The sequence below is a fragment of the Anabrus simplex genome, chromosome 1 (genome assembly GCF_040414725.1).
Source record: "Anabrus simplex isolate iqAnaSimp1 chromosome 1, ASM4041472v1, whole genome shotgun sequence".
Lineage (NCBI taxonomy): Eukaryota > Metazoa > Arthropoda > Insecta > Orthoptera > Tettigoniidae > Anabrus > Anabrus simplex.
Genome location: NC_090265.1, coordinates 1,573,241,170 through 1,573,267,076, shown reverse-complemented (window position 1 = coordinate 1,573,267,076; position 25,907 = coordinate 1,573,241,170). Strand labels below are relative to the sequence as shown.

General features: G+C 42.8%; 1 protein-coding gene across 1 annotated transcript in view; it reads right to left on the bottom strand.

Moving 5' to 3' along the window:
* Positions 1–25,907, bottom strand: part of LOC137498551 (F-BAR and double SH3 domains protein 1-like) — a 387,845-nt gene that overhangs the window by 48,574 nt on the left and 313,364 nt on the right. Inside the window, exon 2 of the mRNA XM_068226253.1 lies at positions 2,882–2,990. Coding sequence (XP_068082354.1) covers positions 2,882–2,990 — 109 coding nt within the window. The remainder of the gene's footprint in view (positions 1–2,881; positions 2,991–25,907) is intronic.

The window sequence follows — 25,907 nt, the reverse complement described above, 5'->3', positions numbered from 1 at the left end:
GTATGGCTTTTAGTGCTGCGAGTGTCCGAGGACATGTTCGGCTCGCCAGGTGCAGGTCTTTTGATTTGACACCCTTAGGCGACCTGCGCTTCGTGATGGGGATGAAATGATGATGGAGACGACACATATACCCAGCCCCCGTGCCAGCGAAATTAACCAATGATGGTTAAAATTTCCGACCCTGCAGGGAATCGAACTCGGGAACCCTGTGGCCAAAGGCCAGCACGCTAACTATTTAGACATGGAGCCGGACAAGCTAAGAGGAGAAAGGGACCTACAGGTCGGAACCTTTTAGGAGATACAAGGCAGTATCAAATGGGTCACCTGCCATCATGTTTGGAAGTGAGACCATGATACAAATTGCCAGGTTGCAAAGGATTTTTCTGGATGAAATGTGACAAGTGTGTGGTCGCATTATATTTGAACAAGAACTAGTTCAAAGCATTCCACACCCTGTGATAGTCAGCTGATGTATGAGAAATGCCCTTTCGTTACAGACTGAAATCATTTTTATGTGCATTTTCAATTAATTTCTAGGTATTACCGTCTATTTGTTTCCGATTTCAATAGTTTTAGCATGATTAGTCTGTTGCATTTACTAGTACCTGATTCTAAATGGACCAATTCAGGATTCATATTGTGAAATTCCAATGAGTGGAGACACTAGTGTAATAAAATGTGGTATACCTTAGACCGTAAATGCATGATGTAGCTGACAATTATTATTCATTAAATATCTGAATTTTTTAGGGATTTTTAATCCTTTTTCGTACTTTGTAGTCACTAAACGTCACCCCTGGTAATTATTTCAGTATAAAAAAATCATTCATTTAATGGTACATCTCTTATTTACAAAATGTTTATAATGATTACTATTATTTCTATTTTGTTCTTACACAATTATAATGTTTAAATTAAGTTACACAAAAATAAATAAATGAAATATGTAGTAAGCCTTTTCTTGTGATAAAGATATCCTTAAATAGTAGAATTATTTCGGTTTGGTTATCTAATGAAGAAAACATATTTAGGATAGGTCCAGCTTTTTACACGGGCTGTTAGAATTGCCTACATAAAAATATAAATATCTTGTAAACACATTCAATACAGTGTATTTCATATAAGGTTTGGTATTCCCATGCTTCTTATCAGATAACTCATTACCAGTGACTATACTCGATCGAAAGATGGCTAATATCCTTGACAAGTGTTAACCATGCGTTATTTAATCCATGAAGTTACATCCAAGTTCAAAGTCTTATAACTTCGTAGGTTCTACCAACGTTCTTCAACTCACTGGAATCCGAACTAACGTGGAGATTATAGCATAACATGAGACAAGAAGTTAACAGTAAAAATCAGTCACTAAGCTGTTTCATTCCTGTCTCCAAGAGGGCAGGAGGTACAACAGTTAAACTTTAGTCCTTGAGAAAGAGTAGGATATTTGTATTGGAGAATTTTGAAATGGTACAGACATCGGAGCACGTAGAGCGAAGTAACAAGCGCCCGCCGGATAAACCAAATGTTTATTACAAACGGCGAATAATGTAATTTAGTGATTATTTAAAATATTAGAAGTGCTATTTGCAAAAGCTCTTATCTATAAGTCATGCCTATATTTGTGCAGAGGGTAACATTATATAACGCTTATTTTCCCATAAAATACAAATGGTATTGTATGCATGTTCAGCCATGCGTACAATCTAAATAATTTATCCTTATATTGAACCTAGTTGTTATAGATGACACTATGTTGTCAAAAGTAAAGAATTCCACTAAATATGCTAAAGTCACTATTAATGTGGTACCTGCATTGAAGCATTATGAATACCAAACCTTAAATGAATTATAGCGCACTGCCTGTGTTAATAAGGGATTGTTATTTTTATACGACCAATTCTAAAAGCTCAAGTAAAAACAGAGATTTCTTTATATCGACTTCTCTTTGCTTTCTAGAACACACGAGAAATCATATAGAGAAAGTAAGGTAAAAGGAACAATAAATTTGCTCTCCCAAGCTCTGGTTAACACTACATAATATCCGTGAAAATAATGTCAAAATTCCCCTCCATTTCATTACTGTTTTGATCATAATGACAATAAGTAGATGTACATTCTTTCAACGGTCTCAAAACAAACAGAAGATTACGGGTTAGTCACAAATTATCTTCTTCTTCTATCTTAATCTGTTTACCCTCCAGGGTTGGTTTGTCTCTCGGACTCAGTGAGGGATCCCACCTCTACCGCCTCAAGGGCAGTGTCCTACAGCGTGAGACATTGGGTTGGAGGATACAACTGGGGAGAATGACCAGTACCTAACCCAGGCGGCCTCACCTGCTATGCTGAACAGGGGCCTTGCGGGGGGATGGAAAGATTGGAAGGCATAGACAAGGAAGAGGGAAGGAAGCGGCCGTGGCCTTAAGTTAGGTCCCATCCCGGCATTTGCCTGGAGGAGAAGTGTGAAACCACGGAAAACCATTTCCAGGATGGCTGAGGTGGGAATCGAACCCACCTCTACTCATTTGACCTCCCGAGGCTGAGTGGACCCGTTCCAGTCCTCGTACCACTTTTCCAATTTCCTGGCAGAGTCGGGAATCGAACCCGGGCCTCCAGGGGTGGCAGCTAATCACACTAACCACTACACCAGAGAGGCGGTCTACAACTTATCACGATATTGAATTTAAATCAAGTAACCAAGTGCAGCTGAAGCTCAGAATTGCAATCATTCCATTCTCGGCAAATCCATCATGAATATTCATCATATCTCTCGTAAGCAAAGGTGCTTGAACATTATCCTATGAGCATCGTGGACTGTGATGCAAGTGTGAAGGATGATTCTATTACTATCTACCTACTCTATAGAGTTTGTACAACCACTTACCTTTCCTTGCGCAGTTCGGCATTTCTCTTGCGGAAACTGGCTACAAGTAGCTGTAGTTCCTCTGCGTGCTGTTCGTATACTTGTGACAGTTGCTGCGTGAAGTCTGACACTGAAACAGACAGAAATATTGACTTGATTTGTCTGTACATTTTTTGGTGTTAAGTGTAAAGGCTTTAATATTCTCTCATACTTTAGGAAGAAATTATCAACGGTACTTTGAATAAAATCATGTTCCTTAATTCCTATTGTGTTTCAACTAGTACAATAACAATGCACAGTAAAATGAGATGAGAAATTTTAGTAATTGCACGAAATTATCAGTTGTTTATCACTGGTCCAATTCAGATCCATTTTTGGCGAGATATAATATTTGCAGTGCACTGTATATTGTTGTATAGGCTAAAACCAGCTTGTTGCTTCCATACATCTGTTTAAGTCTCATTTATGGCTTGGACAACATGAAAGTGATTGAGATACGAGCGATGCTAGTAATACTTTTCCTTATGCAGCAAGTACCTGTCATAAAAGGGTATGGAAGTGTTCTTTGGTCTTGGCTGGCTGATATGTAACAGCACTCCCTAGTTTAGAGAGAAAAGTAACCTCACTTCTCATCCCTTCAGTGACGCTTAGGCTAGCGGTGACAGCTGATGGTGGAGCTCTTTGTATTGTTAGTCTCGTTTTTCTAGGTGAAGAGAATATGTTTCATAATTTTCGGTAGTGGTGTATGCGATTGAGATTATTACTTAGCTGCATTGTGTAGAACCTACAATATGCTACACATTTAAAACATATATTTTTAATACTCTTTAAGGTACCCGTAGTGAGTGCATGCTTGACGGGTGCCATAAGAAGAGAATGTATGTGTTCATTGCCAGGAAATATATCTTTCTTCTTTTCGAGAATGAATGAGGTGGGAATCGAACCCCTCTACTCAGTTGACCTCCTGAGGCTGAGCGGACCCCGTCCCGTTCCTCGTACCACTTCTCGAATTTCGTGGCAGAGCCAGGAATCGAACCCGGGACTCCGTGGTTGACAGCTAATCACACTAATTACTACAACACAGAGGAGGACTATATATTTGTTTATTGCTAGTGGTTTAACGTTATTTAACGTCACACTAACACATCGAAGGTTTTCGGCGAGACAAGTATGGGGAAGTGCTAGGATTGGGAAGGTAGCGGCTGTGGCCTTAATTAAAGTATATCCCAGCATTTGCCTGGTGAGAAAATGGAAAACACGGTAAACCATCTTCAGGGCTTCTGACAGTGATATATAAACCACTATTTTCCAAATGCAAGCTCTCAGCTATGCGACCCTAACCACACGACCAACTCGCTCCGTTCTGCCAGGAAAAAAAAATCAATACCCGGAGTGTGATGTCCAATTGAAAGTGAGACCCATAGATTCAATTGTAGCTAAACTGTTGAACGTTTCAAGATCTCCGTCTAAAAAAAAATGGCGCTGTACCTACCAGTTCTTTGTGCCGTGTCCAGCCTCGCACAAGACAAGAACGTGTGAGCCTGGAAGGCAGGATGGACGTATCGACGGAGTGCTGCACGCTGTTATGGTACATCCGTACTGCGGCGATGATGATGATGATGATGATGATTATTATTATTATTATTATTATTATTATTATTATTATTATTATTATTATTATTATTATTTTGTTTTTACAATTTGCTTTACGTCACACCGACACAGATAAGTTTTATGGCGGTGGTCGGATAGGAAAGGACTAGGCGTATGTAGAAACCGGCTATGTCTTTAATTCAAGTCTGTTGTGAAAATGGAAAAAACCGTAAAACTATTTTTAGGGCTGCTAATAGTGTAGCGATGTCGTAAACGGTGGTCAGTTGAACAGGCGCACATCCGCAGACCGGTTTCTGGATGGCCGCATTGTACAGACGTATATCAAGATCAGCGTGTTGTTAGGGAATCACAGACCGAGCTCGATAGCTGCAGTCGCGTAAGTGCGGCCAGTATCCAGTATTCGGGAGATAGTGGGTTCGAACCCCACTGTCGGCAGCCCTGAACATGGTTTTCCGTGGTTTCCTATTTTCACACCAGGCAAATGCTGGGGCTGTACCTTAATTAAGGCCACGGCCGCTTCCTTCCCAATTCTAGCCCTTTCCTGTTCCTTCGTCGCCATAAGACCTATCTGCGTCGGTGCGACGTAAAGCAACTAGCAAAAAAGGGAATCACAGGCAGATCTTAACTCATCCGCAGCAGAGATCCGTCCAAATTTGTTGAGTATTGAAACTTTAATCCATGTACATGTCAGTAATATATCTGTTTTTAAGTATGGACTTGTATCTGGTGTATTTAGGTATGTTTTTCGCAATGCAATTCGAAACTATAAAGAGAAAATAAGTGACTAGGGGTGCACATATTTATGTAGCTATCTTCATTAGAAGGCATATTTGTTGCTATACTGTGTGTGTTAAGATATATGTGAAATGCGTATTTTATAATAGGATATAAATAAAGGAATTTCTTGATTTGTTTTAAAACCAAGTGAAAGAAATGTGGCACCACGTACCATTGGGGACTGTCTACTTGCAGTAGGTCTATCTTCGGTCCGCCTTCCTCTTCAGTCACAACACCGTCAGGCACGTCTCCTGTAATGTCCAGCAAGGATTTCCTGGAGAATGAGATGGTGCTATGTTGTGTTTTGCGATCAGAGAAGATTCTGTCCACATGCAAAAGATGGTCTTTTTTCGAGTGCGACGTCGACCTGGTAAGCATCATTATCCAGAGTGTACTCATCCTCGACATAGGGGCCTAAATTCCAGCATCACAGCTACTATTCTTGTTATCCTCTGGTGTTTGTGTGTTCAGCAGTGTCCACTATGTCCAGGACATTGATCGATACGTGCTGCCACAATTCTTGCAAAATGAAGGTGATTGAATGTGCCAGCAGGATAATGTTCGTCCACGTACTGGTGGTGCTACATGACGTGTTCTTGGTCGTGTTCGACAACTGCCCTGGTCATCATGATCCTAATATCTCTCTCTATTTGAATATGATTCGGTCATGATGAGACAGCCTCTGACCCAGTCATTAAGGCCACTCGCGAATGGGTAGAAAAGGCTAGGAACACTGCATCGCGGTATAATATTCGTCACCTGTACAATATTCTATATGCGGGAATACAAGTCCGTGTGATTGAACGAGGGAGGGGGGGGGGGGGGGTACAACACTGTACATTCAGTGCATGAAAACTATTTCTTGGTTTGGTCTTTATTGCTGATCATGTAATATCATCAAGCCATATTACCTCAAAGTTGAATCGGGAATAAAGTGGCATATACAGTTACGGTGTTCCTATTATTATTTCTCCAATGTATTTGAGGTTGCCTGGCAGAGGATTTTTGCACTGCGAACTATAAAATCATTTCATGAGCTGTGAGAAGAGGTCACATCGTTTTACATTCAGCTGAAGTTCGGAATTTGAAATGGCTTTATTAAAATTTGCTAGGCCCGCTTCTTACACGGAGTTTCTGAGTTTGATTCGCCGTCAATCGAAGGATTTGAATCCTGCTCTGACGTGAGAACTGGAGCGGTGTTTATTCAGCCTCATGAGTTCAACTGAGGAATTGCCTGATATAAGAGGCAGAGGTCATGGAAGAGAAGACGAATAACATACCAACATACCTTCAGGATATCTCACTGGACAGCAGACATCGTTACAGGCAACGTCCTTCATAGGCTCTATGTACCAGGGTTTGGTTTGGATGTTATAAACAACTGGAGGATCCGTGTGAGAAATCTCGCATGTTCATAAAGCACACATTCCCGAATGCATTAACACTCAACGGTTATACGATTTGAGTATTCAAACCATTGAATTGCACGTCTCAGATCCATGCGAAATGAAAGAAGAAAACCCTGTAAAGAAATTAACGCTTAATAGCTAAAGGAATAGACGACAGCTGATAATTACAGCATGTATGAAACAGGCGTCCCAGTGACCAAAATGGGAAGTGGGCAGCAACGATGGCGCGTATTTTCCTACAGTTACAGTATTTGCAAATCGCACACTTCGTTCAATTTTTTAAAGTCACGTTTTAAAGAAAGTATCGATATTTATGAAATGAGAGTGCAATTCGTCACCGGTAATGTCTAATCTCTTTCTTTTGAATGCTCATTTGTCACGATCGGTTACTTGTGAGCTCCGCAAAAGGGATCTATACTACTGAAATAATGTGTGATGATGATTGTATAGGCCTACACTGATGAACAATGGTATAAGAGATAGTTGCCATTTTGGCAAAATGGCGGAGTGGTAGGATAGGTGAATGTAATAATTTAGGCTTAGTGTGGTAATAATAATAATAATAATACAATAATGGTGTGTGGCCTCCGGAGAGGCCTGATGCAGGTCTTTCGAGTAGACGCCTCATAGGAGACCTGCGCGTCTGTGAGTATGGGGCCCTACACATGATGAATTCTAATTATGAAGACAGCACACACACCTAGCCCACGAATTATCGGAATTAACCAATGAAGGTTAAAATTTCCAAACCGTCGGGAATCGAACCCGGGGCCTCTTGGACTAATAGCGGGCACGCTAACCATTTAGCCATGGAGCCTGACGTTTATTATGGTATACGACTGCGATGTCGTGAGATCTCGTGCTGGTAGTGTAACAGTTGTGCACAGGATGGGTAAGACGCGTGATCGCGGCCAGATTGTTGGTGCTATACGTATCAGCTAGTCCATCTCCGAAGTCATTCAGGCAATGAGCTTTCCATGGGCCACAGACGGTCAAGAGAGATTCGGTTTACTCTGCCATCTAGTTGGCGTAGAGTAGAACGGAACGTGGAAATGGAGAAGTAAGTAGCCAAATGGCGTCAAATGAAAATGCTTGCACACGGTAATTGAGACCATAAGAGTATTATTATTATTGTTATTATTATTATTATTATTATTATTATTATTATTATTATTATTATTATTATTATGTCCGCCTCTGTGGTGTAGTGGTTAGTGTGATTAGCTGCCACCCGCCCGAGTTCGATTCCCTGTTCTATCGCGAATTTGAAAAGTAGTACGAGGGCTGGAACAGAATCAACTCAGCCTCGAGAGATCAACTAAGTAGAGGGGGGTTCGATTCCAACTTCAGCCATACTCGAAGTGGTTTTCCGTGGTTTCCGACTTCTTCTTCAACCAAATGCCGAAATGGTACCTAACTTAAGGCCACGGCCGGTTCCTTCCCTCTTCGTTGCCTGTCCATTCTAATTTCCCCATTCCTGCACAAGGCGCCTGTTCAGCGCAACACGTAAGGATGCCTGGGCGAGGTACTGGTCCTCCTTCCCAGTTCTATCCCCCGACCCTAAAGTCGCATGCTCCAGGACACTACTCTTGAGGCGGTAGAGGTGGAACCCCTCACTGAGTCCGAGGGAAAAACCGACCCTGGAGGGTAAACAGATTAAGAAAGAAAAGAATTATTATTATTATTATTATTATTATTATTATTATTATTATTATTATTATTATTATTACCATGACTACGTAGATTTTACCTTACTAAAACCATCATCACCAGGGTCGACTGCCATGGAGTACAATATGTTGATGTCAGGGGTCACCGTCGACTGACTTGGATGGCAAGAGCGGATAGTCAGGTCACTGTGCAACCGATTACACGGAATTCAATGCTGAATAACAATGAAGTATGAGTAGCCCTGCCATCCAAGACCACCTACTCGCAAGGACGTACTGAAGATACCGTCTCACTCCGGCAACACTGCTCATCGCACGTCACAAGGCACAAAGAATGGCATTCGTACAGGAACACAACCATTAAACTCTCAAAGCATATAGAAAGATTGCCTCGACATATGAGTCGTGGTACCAGATTTTACACTCACTAATTCGTCGTGTCAGCAGGGTACAGTTCAGGCCGGAGGTGGGGACTGTCCATGTGGGATGAGGAGCCCATGGTACCGCTGACAACGTCACTCACTGACGAACGATATAAGAACCTACTGTCAGCACCCATATGTACAGCAGACCTGTACGTACAACAAGAAAATGCTCCCGAATTGTGTCTGATAGGATCGATGAGTACTCCATGGGCATAAAGATGCTGGCCTGGTCCCTAAGGTCAGTGGACGTCAATCCTGTTGAGCACATCTAGGATGCTGTCGAGAGACAGAGAGATGTGCGTACCATTGACCGTTTTCCGAACAATTCTGTGGAGTCCCTGTCGCATGATATTGCGATCGCTATCAGAGTGAAAGGGGATGCTACACGCAGGTATCTCTACTTGCTCATCAGTCTAATTTGTAAGGATGAATGTATTTGTATGATAGTGTATATGCATCAGCGTACCAAGAACCTACTGATTGTAAACTAATATAAAAAAATAAAAACGAAGGCTTTGTTTTCTGAAACCAAGTGTTGGGATGTATAAGCTAGAAATTAAAATAATCCCTTTTCCTATCTAGAATGAGTGTGAAGAAAACTGGGGAATAGGTATATTTAAAATCCCCTCTGTAATTAGAATCATTAAACCTCGATTTCCTGACCTTTTGTCTTCATATTTTCAAATTTGGAAGTTCGTTTAAGCACAGAAACGCTATCCCAATACAAGAAGAGCAAAAAATTTGTAGTGGTTGTGTCTGTGTGACTGTGGACATCAAAGAACATGCAAAGCTATGAAAAGTGAGTACCTAAAATTAAATATGTTTGATAATGTGTCCATCAAATGAAAGTGAAGTACATAGAGACTGTACACATTTGAACTGACTGAATTGGAAGCTGCATGTACGATAATTTCAGTTCCATTAACACTTTAGCTTTAGGGTTTTTATCCCAGCACCTACAGTATGTTGTATATATTGGCCGACGATGTGTCGCATTTTGTTAGGCATCTATCACTAGGGTTGAAGTTTTCTGAATAATTATGATGCAATCGTTTGGTATATGATAGTGATTGTGTGAAAGAGACGTGTAGGCTCTCGGTAGATTTAATAACATGAAAGAAAAACCTTTCTGAGCAAGAAATCCTATAGGTGAAGCAATGATATACAGAAATCATTAATATTTGTTTTGCTAGTTTTTTAACGTCGCATCAACTCAGATAGGATTTTGGAGACGAGAAAAGGAGTAGGACGTGGCCGAGGCCTTAGTTAAGATACCACCCCATTGTTTGTCTGGTGTGAATTTTGGAAACCACAGAATATCATCTTCAATGTTGCCGATGGTAGGGTTCGAACCAACCATGTCCCGAATTTCAGCTAACAACTATATGGCCCAAATCGCGTGGCCTACTCACTCGGTGGATTGGTTTTATTTATCATAAAACATTAGTGATAGCGTTTGGAGGCTAGAGACATAAGAAGAAATGCTTCTAAAATTCTACTATCTTTTTGTTTTGCTAGTGGCTTTACGTCACACCGACGCAGAGAGATCTTATGGCGACGATGGGATAGGAAAGGCCTTGGAAGGAAGCAGCCGTAGTCTTAATTAAGGTACAGCCCCAGCATTTGCCCGGTGTGAAAATGGGAAACCACGGAAAACCATATTCAGGGTTACCGACAGTAGGATTCGAACCCACTATCTCCCGTATGCAAGCTCACAGCCGGGCGCCCCTAACCGCATGTCCAACTCGCCCGGTCTCTACGAAATTTAACAGTGCTAAATGTGAACAGGTGCTACTGTGAGTTACTTTCTGGACTGTCCTCCTGTAATCCACTTTCTGATCTCATATATCTAATTATTTTAACACTGTTTTCAATTTCAGCGGCCAGCTCCCTTAAACACAATTCTCTCCGCTTGTTGTGCTCTTTGCTGGGGTTACGACGTAATGGAAAGATAGTGTGGAGCCTTGGGGACACGAGGTTAATTCCCAGTGGAACGTAGAGCTACATTTGTTCTCATTGCTGTGCTAATGGAATGAGACAAAGTCATCATCACCAGTAATTAGTGGTAGAGATAATGAGAGGAACACAGTGCACGATAGCTACAGGAAGAACACATGAGGTGATTGACGAAGACAGTGGTAATAGGGTATGATGGGTATCTTATAATGCTTATTCAAGTTAAAATGTGCGGAGAGAATAGAAGACATTGACAAATAGTTCATCGATAACTAAGGTGGACACAAGAGAAAAGTAAGGAACAGACTCTCAAGAAAATAGGGAAAAGAGATGATGATAATAATAACAATGACAAAAATGTCCGACTCGTTGGCTGAATGGTCGGCGTTGAGGCCTTCGGTTCATAGGATCCCGGGTTCGATTCCCGGCCGGGTCGGGGATTTTAGTCGCATCTGATTAATATTTCTGGCTCGGAGACTGGGTATTTGTGTTTCTTCCAACATTCTCCTCTTCATATTCAGACAACGCACTGCACTACCAACCTGCACAGGAACACACAATAGTGATTACATCCCTCCATATAGAGTTGGCGTCAGAAAAGGCATCAGGCCATAAAACAGGGCCAGATCCACATGTGCGACGCAGTTCACACGCGCGACGTCACAGATGCGGGTAAAATGGCAGAATAATAATAACAATCCGACACCTTGAGAGAATGGCCAGCCTCAAGGCCTTCGGTTCAGAGGTCCCGGGTTCGTTTCCGAATAGGGCAGAGGAATGTATGAATGGTCATTTCCTCTGGTTTAATTTTATTCTTCTCTTCATCTACATACAACACGTACACTACCAAACATCACAGGAATAAGCAATAGCGAAGGCGTCCTTCCACATAGAGTTGGCGTAAGGAAGGGCCCTTGGCCGTAAAACTGAGCCACATCCATAGTATCAGCCTCAGGAACTGGCAAGAGAGCAATAATACAAAGGGCACTAGGAAAGTTTTACAATGTGAGTGTACGCTTTGGTCTTTTTATAAAATAATTTCCACCACACTTCTCCATACGTGAAACCAGTCACTGAACCAACTCTGCCACCTTTCTTCGGTTACATTTTCACACTCATGACCCCATGCTGCCAGAAGCTCCTTGTCGGATGCAAAACGCCGCCCTTTCAGCTTCATCTTCACTTCTGGGAAGAGTGCGAATTCACATGGGGCAAGATCAGGACTGTATGGAGGTTGATCAAGCACAGTCAACCCTCATCTGGCAAGAAAATCCATTGTTACATTAGCACGATGTGCTGGAGCATTGTCGTGATGAAAGAGCCAAATGTTGAGCCGTGACCTTGGACGGAACTGCTTGAGAGCCTGGATGACCTGAGGCAGACAAGTCTCACTATACCACTTCGCAGTAACTGTCCTTTTTGTTTCTAGTACAACCCGAGCCAGGATAGCCCGTTTAGCGAAGAATACTGCAATCATCCTTTTCTTCACTAACCTTGACTTTCGCACAGTCACAGGAGTACCCCCATCTTCAAACAGCCACACCTTGTTCTGGGATATTGTTGGGACATCGTAATAATAAAGCCAAGTTTCGTCACCTGTAACGATGCTATTGACGTTACGCGAAGTCCCATTTTCAAACTGTTTTAGCATTTTTCGGCACCATTTCACTCGATGTGCCCTTCGTTCCGCTGAAAGTGAATAGGGCACCCAAGGGGAACAAACATTTCTAACATGGAGATGGTCGTGTAGAATTGAATGAATAGCTGGTGCAGGGATGTGGAGGAGTCTCTTCTACCTGCCGATATGTCAACCGCCTCTCTTGCTGCAACATTTTCCTCACAGCTTCAATGTTTTCCTCAGTCACTGATTCAGACGGTCACCCAGAACGAGGATCGTCTTCAACCCCAAAATTTCCCCTCTGAAACTCTTCGTACCAGCGGAAACTTGTTGTCCGATGTGGACAGTCTTTCCCCAGCACAGGAGTCATTTCCTCCAGGCACTGGTCAACAGTTAATCCACGAGCAAAGTTGTAGTGGATAATTGCGCGATATTCACCTTTAGACCACACTGACATATTAACTTTCTTTCACTCCCACTGCTTGGTAACAACTGGTGTGAAGGTCGCGCCTTGCTGTCTTCTAGACCGGTTTTCACCCCTCTTTTCATCCCTCACCATAACAGGGGTTCCAGTCAACAGTTTTTGCGTATTGCAAAACTTTCCCTGTGCCCTTTGTAATAATAATAATAATAATAATAATAATAATAATAATAATAATAATAAACCGACTCCTTGGGAGAATGGCCAACCTCGAGGCCTTCAGTTCAGAGGTCCGGGGTTCGTTTCCGAGAAAGGCAGAGGAATTTACAAATGGTCAATTACAGGGCGAGTTGACCGTGCGGTTAGGGGCGCACAGCTGTGAGCTTGCATCCGGGAGATAGTGGGTTCCAACCCCACTGTCGGGAGCCCTGAGATGGTTTTCCGTGGTTTCCAGTTTTCACACCAGGCAAATGCTGTACCTTAATTAAGACCACGGCCGCTTCCTTCCAACTCCTAGCCCTTTCCGATTCCTTCGCCGCCATAAGACTTATCTGTGTTGCTTTATGTCGCAACAACACAGATAGGTCTTATGATGATGATGGGACAGGAAAGGTCTACGAGTGGGAAGGAAGTGGTGAGAATGAGAAACCACGGAAAACCATTTTCAGGGCTGCCGACAGTGGGGTTCGAACCCTCTATCTCCCGAATACTGGATACTGGCCGTACTTAGGCGGCTTCAGCTATCGAGCTTATTATTATTATTATTATTATTATTATTATTATTATTATTATTATTATTATTATTATTATTACAAGCTGACTATGACTAGCTGAGGTGGTAAGGGTGAGCTTGAGAGTTCACCTGAAGGACGTGTGTTCGATTCCCCATCAGGAACCCGATAAATTTAGACAGGAGTCTTCAAATTCTAGAGAGGCAAGTTGCCTTAAAGAAAAATCAATCTACACCAAAGAATACCAAGTTAATTCTTGGAGACATAGAAAGCCGCCCCTAACTACTCTATCCCACTTACGAGGGAACGGTACGAAGACGGACGGCAAAATTCGGTTTTATTTTTACATATTTCTGAAGGTCATTTTAAGCTGTAACAGGTGGTGGAGGTCTGCACTGCTCAGGACACGCAACGAGAACTTGGAGCTTCTAAATCCCCCCTAAAGAGAACTAGCGAAAAATTAGACCCCATTGCCTGCTTCAGTTTATAGAGACCGTTTCCTCGTTCGTGGTAGTTACTGATACTCAAAACTTTTTTCGTCAACTCCTCCAGGGGTTTTCGTGGTCCATAAACTACAGAGATCGCTTGACTTTCCTATTGACAGATACCGTAACATTTGAGTTTCTGGTAGTTAAATATCCTTTCAGGGAGGTAAAATATCTGATAGGCCAGCTCCGCTGCGTGGTGTGCCTGTCTCTTATCTGGAGGACCCGGATTCGATTCCCGGCTAGGTCATGGACTTTTTACCTGAATGTGAGGGCTGGCTGGATGTACACTCAGTCTACGTTATTACAATTGAGGAGCTATGTGGCGGAGAGATAGCGGCCCCGGTCTAGAAGGTCAAGAATAATGGCCAAGAGGATTTGTCATGCGGACCATACGACACCTCGTAATCTACAGACCTTCCGGCTGAGCAGCGGTCGTTTTGCAGGCCATGGCCCTTGTAACGACATAGGGTTTTGTTTGGTTATAATAGCTCTTGACGGTTTATTGTTTGTTGTAATAATAATACGGAACAAGTTAGCTGCGTGGTACGCGGCACGTGCCTATCAGCTTGCATTCAGGAGATATTGAATTCGAACTCCACCATCGGTAGCTCTGAGGATGGCTTTACGTGGTTTCCCACGTTCACACCAGGCCAATTCTGGGGGTGTATTTTATAATTCCTTCCTTTGATAATTGCTTCCTTCCCCTTCCTAACCCTTTCTTATGCAATCTTCGTGAAAACGTGAACATGGATGACGTTAAACCACTAGCAAAATATGTATATATCGTTTCTCTTCACCTATAGACTGACTGTCTGTGTGTAAATTTAGACTTTCAGTTTGTTATACCACATGGTAGAGATACCAGAACGTTACTGAGGGACCGGCTGGTAAGGTTTAATAAATTTAGTCCAGTAGAAAGTTTATGTTCGCCTGGAGGCTCGGGTTCGATTCCTGGCCCTGCTACGAAATTTGAAAAGTGGTACGAAGGCTGGAACGGGGTTCACTCAGCCTCGGGAGGCCAACTGAGTGGAGGGGAGTTCTATTCCCTTCTCAGCGATACTGGAAGTAGTTTTTCCGTGATTTTCCACTTCTTCTCCAGGCATATGCCGGGATGGTACTAACTTAAGTCCACGGCAGCTTCCTTCCCTCTTTCTAGTCTATCCCTTCCGATCTTCCCACCCGCGACAAGGCCCCTGTTCAGCATAGTAGATGTGGCCGCCTGGGCGAGGTACTGGTCCTCCTCTCCAGTCGTTTCCCTGCCCTTGAAGCGGTAGAGGTGGCATCCATCGCTGAGTCAAAGAGAATAATCAACCCTGGAGGGTAAACTGATTAAGAAAGAAAGAAAGAAAGAAAAAAGAAACTGTACTCTATGTCACCAAAAAGATCTGTTATAGGCCAACTACATTAGTATGATGTGCCAAATGGCCTTTCTTTCCTTTTGCAGCCATCAAATTCGACCACTTCTACTGGCTTTCAAATCACACAATCTTAGGATCTGAATGTCGACATTCTAGTACTGATTCACAGAGAGAGAGCCGTAATCCAGTGAATGTTACCTACTGAACACGTTTCATACAATGTATTTTTGTATATTATAGTTGGTGGATGTCCAGAAGTACATTATTATGCCGTCTATGTTCAAACTAATGTTTCTGTATTTGTCATGGAAGGTTGAGAATGGATTAAATTTCCTCGCTGAATATTCCCCAAAGATTCAAAAATGTACTAACTGTTGTGTATAGCAGTGGAGGTAATAACCCTGCTGCGTTCATCGACATCGAACACGTTCGTTTTCTCAGCCACTATAATTATATAACCGGCGTTACAATGTAAATGTCAGGGCAATATTGCTTGCATGTCCTCTATGACACGCTACATATAACTCAATTTGCAGCTGCAATAACACATCCGAATGGCCAGGTTTAAATTCCTCTCACCTGCTCAATGTAATACTAGCGCTACTTGTACTGAAAGCCTGCACGACATCAACCAATGATGATCTCATAACGTATTCGCGGTGATGGGCTGTTACGGGCACACCTGGTTGTTATTTTTGATGTGCAGTTTTAACACTTTTCAGCTATAAATTTCCCTCTCCGAGATCGTAAACGAATCTGGAACGGGGCTGTATCACGGTCACAATTGCAAGTTTTCACGTGAAATGTGCACCGAGTGATAGGTACTGTCGAACTAAAACGTCCAGTCAGAATGGATTTGCCACCTTTTGTTAATCTTCAGGCCCCAGCCAGCAGTCAGCACTGCCGGGGGGAGCAGCTATCCCTTTATACTAATTTACTACTACCTTCGTGAGTAGCCTCGCGAAAGGTGTGGCAAATCTTCAGGCTCCAGCCAGCAGTTTGCACTGCAGTGGGAGCAATTACCTCTCCATACCAAAACCCTACCATATTTGCGAGCAGTCTCGTGGATCTGTGGTAACCGTCCAATAGCGGGTGAATGCCAGGACCCTCCGCGCAATGATCACTGTGGGGATGGCCCGCTATTCCATTAACAAACCTGTTAGTTAATTTAATTTGTGTTTTGATTATTCGAGTACTCTTATCTAATATTATGCTTATTACTATCGCACTATTATTTTATCTAGAGTATAGTTGAAGATGCTCGCCTAGGTTGGGCAACCTTATTTCTTTCCATTAGGTTCATTAAGATAGGAAATACTGTAAGTCCGGAGGCTGGCGCTCTAGTGTCGCGGAACTCGTCTCACGACACTCGGCAGGTGCTTAGTGTCGCGCAACTCGCCTCATGACACTCGCTGGATCTCCAGTAGCGCACAACTCGTCTCACGACGCTCGGCTGGCGCTCTAGTATCGCGGAACTCGCCTCACGACACTCCGCTGGCGCTCTAGTGTCGCGGAACTCGCCTCACGACACTCGGCTGGCGCTCTAGTGTCGCGGAACTCGCCTCACGACACTCGGCTGGCGCTGTAGTCTCGCGGAACTCGTCTCACGACCCTCGGCTGGCGCTCTAGTGTCGCGGAACTCGCCTCACGACACTCCGCTGGCGCTCCAGTAGCGCGGAACTCGTCTCACGACGCTCGGCTGGCGCTCTAGTGTAGCAGAACTCGCCTCACGACACTCCGCTGGATCTCCAGTAGCGCGGAACTCGTCTCACGACGCTCGGCTGGCGCTCTAGTGTAGCAGAACTCGCCTCACGACACTCGGCTGGCGCTCTAGTGTCGCGGAACTCGTCTCACGACACTCGGCTGGCGCTCTAGTGTCGCGGAACTCGCCTCACGACACTCCGCTGGCGCTCCAGTAGCGCGGAACTCGTCTCACGACGCTCGGCTGGCGCTCTAGTGTAGCAGAACTCGCCTCACGACACTCCGCTGGATCTCCAGTAGCGCGGAACTCGTCTCACGACGCTCGGCTGGCGCTCTAGTGTAGCAGAACTCGCCTCACGACACTCGGCTGGCGCTCTAGTGTCGCGGAACTCGTCTCACGACACTCGGCTGGCGCTCTAGTGTCGCGGAACTCGCCTCACGACACTCGGCTGGCGCTGTAGTCTCGCGGAACTCGTCTCACGACCCTCGGCTGGCGCTCCAGTAGCGCGGAACTCGCCTCACGGCGCTCGGCTGGCGCTCCAGTAGCGCGGAACTCGCCTCACGGCGCTCGGCCACCTTAACTTTGAGACACTCCCGATAAGTTCGGCATTGGTGATTTTGGACTTCTTGAAATTCTGGCAACAGTTTTAAGGGGTTTTAAATACGAGGGTAATCCCCAAAATAAGGCCTCCTATTTCTTTTATAAATTTAGAATTCAGTTTATGTGGCTGTTGGTCACAGTATAGTGAAGAGTGTTTCCCGCACTCGCATATAAACATTTGCACGCCGCACTGAGGCACTCAGTCTTGGCTTGGCAGCCATTGAGAATGGAGTTCCCATTGGATGTTACCGCCAAGTGCGTGGATGTCAAAAAAGTTCGTAAGTGGTGTAGAGAGTTTGCAGACGGTCAGACTGAAATTCACGACGAACAAAGGAGCGAGAGATCGTCAATTTCCGTCGAGACAGTCGTGAAGGTTGAGCAAATCATACGTGAAGATCGGCGGATCACCCTGGATGATCTCTGCACTTTAGTTCCTGAGGTTTCCCAATGCGCTGCTCACAGAATTTTAACGCAAAAGTTGAAATACCGGAGGGTGTGCGCAAGGTGGGTGCCTGCACCGTCGACGAGGTGAAGGATGAGGTTCACATCTTCCTTCCTGAACAGCATGGCGGCAAGCTGGTATGACATGGGCATACATCAACTGTCACAGCGTCTACAAAAATTCGTCGACCTAAATGGTGATTATGTAGAAACATAGCTAAATGTTCAAGCTGTAAAATGATGTAAACCATTGTAGAAATAAACAGGTCTATGTATTTATAAAACAATAGGAGGCTTTATTTTTGGCATTACCTTCGTAGTTTTGAATCCATTTATTGGCCGTACGTTGCAACATTTTGCGAAATAAACGTATTTTTCGCATGTCATCGCACTACAGTTCTCTCAGTTGTTCTCTATCATGATCCGTTTTCAGCCTATCCATGTACAACTCACTGAATGACTCCTTATATGACGTGCTACAACGTCGCAGTGCACGGTTAGGCTAACTGTTAGCTGCGCAGCACGGTGACTTTATTACCTCAAATGCTACAATGAGACAGTGAACACTGCCCGCGCGCGTGTTGTTTAGAAATTATTTCCATTTGTGTAGCTCACCGGCCAAAGTGCGGTTGCGAAACTACAGACGTATTTTACTTCAAAGGAATCTCTTTACATTGTTATTGCCAGCTTTATCAGCCGCAATTAAGATAAGAGAGATGGCGTTAGCAACATGTAACCGAGTAAGTGGCTGCGGAGTTTGAGTCACGTGGCTATCAACTTTCATTCGGGTGATAGTGGGTTCGAACCCCACTGTCGGCAGCCCTAAACATGGTTTTCCGTGGTTTATCATTTTCATACCAACCAATGCTGGTTCTGTACCGTAACGAAGGCCACGGTTGCTTCCTTCTCACTCCTAGCCCATTCCTAACCCATCGTCGCCATAAGACCTATTTGTATCCGTAAAGCAGAATGAAAGAAAAAGCAATATGTACACATTTCGCCAGTCCCACCACACTAAAGTCGTGTTATATACAGCAGACTGACAAAATTAAGAATGGTTTTGTTTATTTTTCGCATACTTATGTGGCAGCAAGAATCATAAAATTTGGCTCGCATATGGCCACTCTCTGTCTCAATGTGCGTGCGGAATTTGGTCATCCTATCTTTTCTTTATATGTGTCAAACTGTGCCATAGAAAGAGGTATCAACCCTCAAAACTTTCACAACCTACCTACTGATTCAAAATAAGTACCAGTTAACGGTACGTTGTGCAAATTTATCATCGAAATCAGAGACTGCGAATGAACAAAAGAAATATTGCATAGTATCACTCAAAGGAAAGAGAGTCAAGGTTTCGGGATCAGCTCTCGCATACACATGGTGAAAATACGGAAGAAAATAAAACAGCTAAGAAAGCTGGCATTAATTGAAGATAGGACAATAACTGAGGACAGCTGAATACAAAAAATGTTTAAATACCATGTGGATGTATTGGAAAAATGAAATGTCCCTCACTAAATTCTAACTTCATGAGTTACGGACTTAAGAAAGCGTTAAAAGAGGAGACACGATTGTAACTTCCAACGGTATTCCGCAAATAACCCTCAGAATGGCAGCTTGACGTCTCTCTCGCCTTTTACCCAGTGAACAACCATGAGTTTACAGGAATGATGACGAAAATGGCATTACGTTACTTCCCTGCTGGCAAGCAGCCGGATAGATAGATAGATAAGGACATAGGTCTGTGAAGACCCTTGGTGTCCCTTAAACTGGTCTGCCTAGTCCAGCCCTTGTGCTCCTATAAAGGATACCAGTGTCCGGATGTTGCCATTCCTGATGTTTTCCAGGCTCACAAAATGTGAGCCCAGATATCGATGTCTAGTACTCGCAAAAGCTTCGCACTGACATAACACATGCGCGGAGGTCTCTTTCTCCCTACCGCATCTTCTACACATCGGATCCTGACTGATTTTCACGTGTAGGTGTCTCTGTAAGGTATCGTGGCCTGTTAACAGTCCAACTACCATTCGCGATCTGGTCGTATTCAAATTTATCAGGACCTTTTTATAACTTTGGCTAGGCCCTTTGATAAGTTCACGTGCCTGCCTTGCTATGGTTAACCTCTTCCAAATTTTTAGGTGAGACTAGTTCACACTTCGGAGTGACACTCTTAGGAAGGGCTCCGGTCCTATGAAAGGACATTTTGAGCCTTGTTTCGCTAGTTTGACAGCTTCTTCATTTCACTGATTCCTGTGTGCCCAGGGACCCATAATAGGGTAACTGAGCTAAGTTCACAAAGTTGATCTAACATCCTTTGGCACTCCCATACCATTTTTGACGTTGTTCTGACTGCGCATAGTGCTGCCTGGCTATCACTGCAAATGGTGATGCATCTTCTATGTCCAGGCATGTAAGCAGCAGGAGACGTTGCCATGGTAACCAATAGGTTCGTTATCGGTCTGAGAGGTCGTACGTCGCACGACGCAACGCACGAAACCCGTAGAAAATGGTAATTTCCTTCGTCATTTGAAGAGTACCGGTAGGCGAGATTATGCACATTACAAAAAATATTTAAATTAAAGGGACGTTTCAGATACAGTCTGCAAATTTTAGGGGGGAAAATCAATAGTGCATGAGAAAATATCAAATAACTTGTTTGATCTCCATATAAATACCCAGTCTTTTGCGTGATTTTTAAATTTTATATATACTCTAAAACCAGCTCCTTGATGAACATATTCTAAATATTAAGTTTGGTTGAGATATATCCAGCCGCTTTGCCGTAATGGTTTAACAGACAGACAGACAGACAGACAGACAGACAGACAGACAGACAGACAGACAGACAGACAGACAGACAGACAGACAGACAGACAGACAGACAGACAGACAGACAGACAGACAGACAGACAGACAGACAGACAGACAGACACGAACGCTAAAATCCACTGATGAGATCTTGAGTTAGGCTAAAACGGATAAACATTTTAAAAATTGGCAAAATAAACGAAATTATAGGCAGAGGAGCCACTAAAACTTTATTTATTTATTTATTTATTTATTTATTTATTTATTTATTTATTTATTTATTTATTTATTTATTTATTTATTTATTTATTTATTTATTTATTTATTTATTTATTTATTGTGTGACTTTAACATGTGGACCTATAGTATTGATTAAGATGACTAAAAGTACTATGTATAATATATACATAGAGTAAATACTCATGACAAGAACAACATGTCTATATTTTCAAGTCCAGCCACTGTATCACAGAAGGTTGGATCACCTTCCTAGGCTCGCAGTTGGAACTCGAATGTGATGTGCTGTATAGACCGGGAAGGATCACCACAGTCACACTGGGGGGATGGAATTTTATTGGTTGTCAATCAAGACAACATCCAGTCATAGGGAAAGCAGAATTTAATTTATCAAAACCGAAAGGATGATCAGCAGTTGATCGTAATGGACTGATTCTGGCATCTACTGCTGCAAACAATGTGGCCATGAAGACGAGTAAGCAAGTTATATACTGTAGCATGGCTAGGAAAAAGTGTCGCACAATCTATAGAAGAGGGAAAGCAAAGCCGTGGTTTTACGTGACTGTTGATATCCCGATCATAGCCACGGGACTTCCAGTTGTAGGTGTAATACGAACTACAGGGACGAGATTTTAATTTTAAGTATCCCACATACATTGGTCAGAATTCGAACCCGACTACCTTGTTGACTGAAGATGCAACTTACCTGTCACACCCATCGTAAAATCTGTGTTTCTGAGATTAGAACCTTTAACGTCTAGAGAAAGTTTGGATAAGCTCACTGAGGATTGTAGCGACAGAGATGCAGAGGGGTCATTAAACAAGCTTGTACGCTTGACTCTCTACTTTCATGTGGATTTCGAGTCCCAGAGACGAAACCTTTTCATTTAAAAAATACCATATGCTTCAGTTGGTATTCAAACTACGGCCAGCTTGATGAGAATTCATTGAAAATATCCCTCCGCTATTATTCTGAAATAATTGAAATCTCCATGTTGAATTTAGTAACAATATTTAAGAGCAATATACAGTATTTCAGTAATCTATCTTTACTCACAGTCTTATCATCAACGCTTCCTTTCTCAACTTATTTACATTCATCATTATTGAATTTTTCTTTAAAGTGTTAAACGACTAAGTTATAGCGACTTTCGAGTGATCCAGTTAATTCATCATGTTCTTGTGTGCGTCCCTTGCGCCTGCCATCGTAGCGTTTGTAGCTACTCATCCTTTGAAGTTTATGGTACTGATGTTGCTTTTGCTGTTTCTTTGTAAAACAAGGGCTTCATAAACTCGATTGGTGTGAAGTCTGTGAGAGTCTGTGTATTTGAAGTATTAGTACTGATGTGCGAATTTACAATTTGTTACATCAAAGATTTGTAATAAATTGTAGCATTGAAGAAGAAGTTATTTTCCGGGCTTATACTTTGTGATGAAAATGAAACGCTGAAAGCATGACCTACAAGCCCGGGAGAAATGTATTCTATATTCAAGGAGACACCGGCCGTGAAAGCCTCAACAACAAATTCTATGACAGCTGCCACCTTGGTATTCGATAAAGGTGAAGGAGAGCACGAAAGCACGTCTAGGAAAGTCGACGGGTTATTCGACTTTTATTCTCATGTCAGTTTGGGCATTATAGCTAACTGACTTCGTTGCTGGCTTCTTAAGAAGAAAGTCACGTTTCGAATACCAGACAATGCATGTGGGATTTTTGAAACAAAAAGTCACGTCCCTGTGGTTGGGATTGCATGTACAACTGGAGGTCCAGTGGCTATGATCACGATGTCAACAGCCACGTAAAATACCAGCCTGATTTCTTACTTCTCTTGTCAGTTGTCCTCGTGGGGATGAGTGTCCTGTGTTCCAATCTGTATATTATAATTAGGGCCCGGATAATTTAAAAATGCATATGCGCATATGCAAATGCATATATTGAACCTTACTGCATATTTTGAGCGTTAGTGCATACACGGACATATTTTTCTCTGACGTGTGCTCGATTATCTAAGATTTCTGAACGAAATAAAAAATGTAATGAACTTTGTATGTTGCACATCCTTTGGCAACATGAGAAGCCTTCCCTGATCAAGTAAGAAGCTTTCAGTGTCGCAATACAAGCAGGTATTTCCTTCTTTCTGACATTACTCTTTCCTACTTCTTACAGTAGCCTCCAGAGATTTGCTTAAACAAGTGCGTTCATCTGTTAACTTGCTCTTCGTCTGCTGCAATGTTTCAACTGATTAAACTTTTAAAATGCCTGAATTTTTTGCCAGAAGATGGTCCGAGTAGTCAGTGCCAGTGTTCAAGTATTACCCATTTACGTCCCTCGACGTAGAACGATCATTTCCAGCGTATAAATTAATTCTGGCCGACAACAGAAAGTTATTAACTCCTGAAAACATTGGAAAACTGTTGAAACTTACGGACATGCATCATTTTACAAGGAATTAAGCATTTTTATCAATTTAACACTTCGTTAAAGTTAAATAATGCGTCTGGTAATTGTACTTTATTTTATTTTTAGTGCATATGAGCATGCATGTTTTCGGAGTTTTTATTGCATATGAATTCGAACCCTAATTATAATTATTTTAAGTCTTGCATGGCAGAGTTAAAAATTGTATTCAAGTGAACTAGACGTGAATCTTATATTCTACCTTCTTCTTAAACTAACTTCATAGATATCCCGATGGTCAAGGGACAACAGCAAATGAGTTGTTCATTTTGAAACAACAGCAATCATTTCAGCTCACTGTTACAACATAGATCCTTTGGTAATTTGATAGGAACTGGATGCTCAAACGCTGTGAGGGGACACAACATGTGTAGAAATTAATAGAACATTCCAATAACATGTTTAATCTGTGACCCTTTAAAGTTGGCTGTATTTATGCATTTCTCGCTCAAATGCACCCCTACACGAATTAACACTATTGGACAGTTCAATTATCTCACGTTCAGGTTTAATCTGTCAGTCTTACCCAGTTGCTCCAATAATCAGGAGCTTCCACGACAGGCGACCCTCACTGTCAGTCGGAACACACTAGGGGCAGCCTTGGCATTGACGGAGCAAGTAAATTAGCCATTAGCTTAAATTGAAGATAGTTTCACCCTTTTTGGAAGAGACTGAAAGTTTTTTAGCAAAATGGTTATCGTCATTTCAACGCTATGTGACCATTCTGTCGGCGAACGAGGATTCTTTGATGAAGTTCATGAGGTACTGAACCTTAGGTGATAAAACCTTGCCGTGTTCATAGTTACCATTATTGTAACTCATTAGTTCATTAACTAAAAATATCCTCCAGCCAACGGATGACTTACAGCTAAAGTGGGTCTTATAAGCTCCGAGTGGAGAAACTGTTGTAAACAAGGTTGGGTTTACAAAAAGCACAACTTCTTTATTTGCTTCACATGTAAAATCACAATATTTACACTAACAAAACTGAAAGTTATCTCGAACAAATTGAACTATGAATTTGGAGAAAGAGTCTGTCTTTGTACACTATATACACGTTGGAGTATTCACGTTCACTACTATTTCGGAAAGATAGTCTTTGTGACATGAAAAGTTCTTGATAGTCGAAAACTATCAGAAGCACTGACGTAAATATATCAGAGAGTCCTTCCTTGTTGAAGTGTCTGAGTTCATTAACGTAAGTTCAATGACTGAAGAGTTCCTACTTAGTGAAACTAAGTCGATAATGGGAGCTTGCATTAGCTAGGGAATGATAGTGGCATATAATGGTAAGACTGGGCATGGACAGCGGAATAGGCAAGAGGAGCGGTGACCCGAGGTGAGACCTCTTACTGCCAGAAATTCAGTCCACCTGGCCGAAGCACATTTTCAAGAGGAGTAGCCTCCGTGCTCGACGTAGGGTGTATTCTGGAGCTGGACACCGGGGTCAGTGGGCGTCTGGACAGGCTAGGAGCTCCTTTATATAGCACACACGACGTTCCAGGCACGCGCACTGAGGGCTGCGCGTCGAGGCTCGAAGAATAACACACTGGCACGCGTGTAGCTGGCTGGCGGATCGAGAAGGGAGCGACGGACATACAACAGAAACGCCCTCAAAATTGAGTGCTACTGTACGTTGCTCAAGTAAGCGCTCTTGATGGCTGAAGCCAAGGCGTTACCGCTACAGGCACTGCAGCGATACCGAAACCCTTGCCCCATGTCCTTGGCTTTTGTCATTATGGAGAGCTCTTCAAGAAATAACCGACACCATCACATACAGAAGATGATTGGTAAAGCACTCGTTAATAACTACTACGAAGTTCACGAGGAAGTTCATTACGTAACTGAAGGTTCAGTGTGTCCCACTCCCAACGGGGCCGGGACACAACATGCATGTTCCGAGCGGTATATTCATAACCTCCCGCGTATTCTATTACCGATGCTATTATATTTATTGCTTATTTATGCAACCAATAGCCTTTATCATAAGACCCGACCTTTTTACAGGCGGTGTTGAAAGTGGTGTCCTTCAGCATTCAAACATTCCTGCCATCTTCTAAGGAAATTGCTGTCCTCACGTATAAGTTCCCGTTGCTTAATTGTCCTAATTACTGTTGTTTCAATTTCATTACCTAAGTAGCCCTATGTACTGAGGATTTTAAGAAACCGACTGGTTGTGCAACACGTTGTACAGATTTAGTGGGAGATCGTACGAATGATGTGTTAATGTCGTCGATTTCTTCTTCCGATAGAACCCTTCGTTTCGGTTTAGGAATTACAGCATTCAGTGATCCCGTTGTTCTTCATTTATTCACGAGATATCTGTTTCTCTTT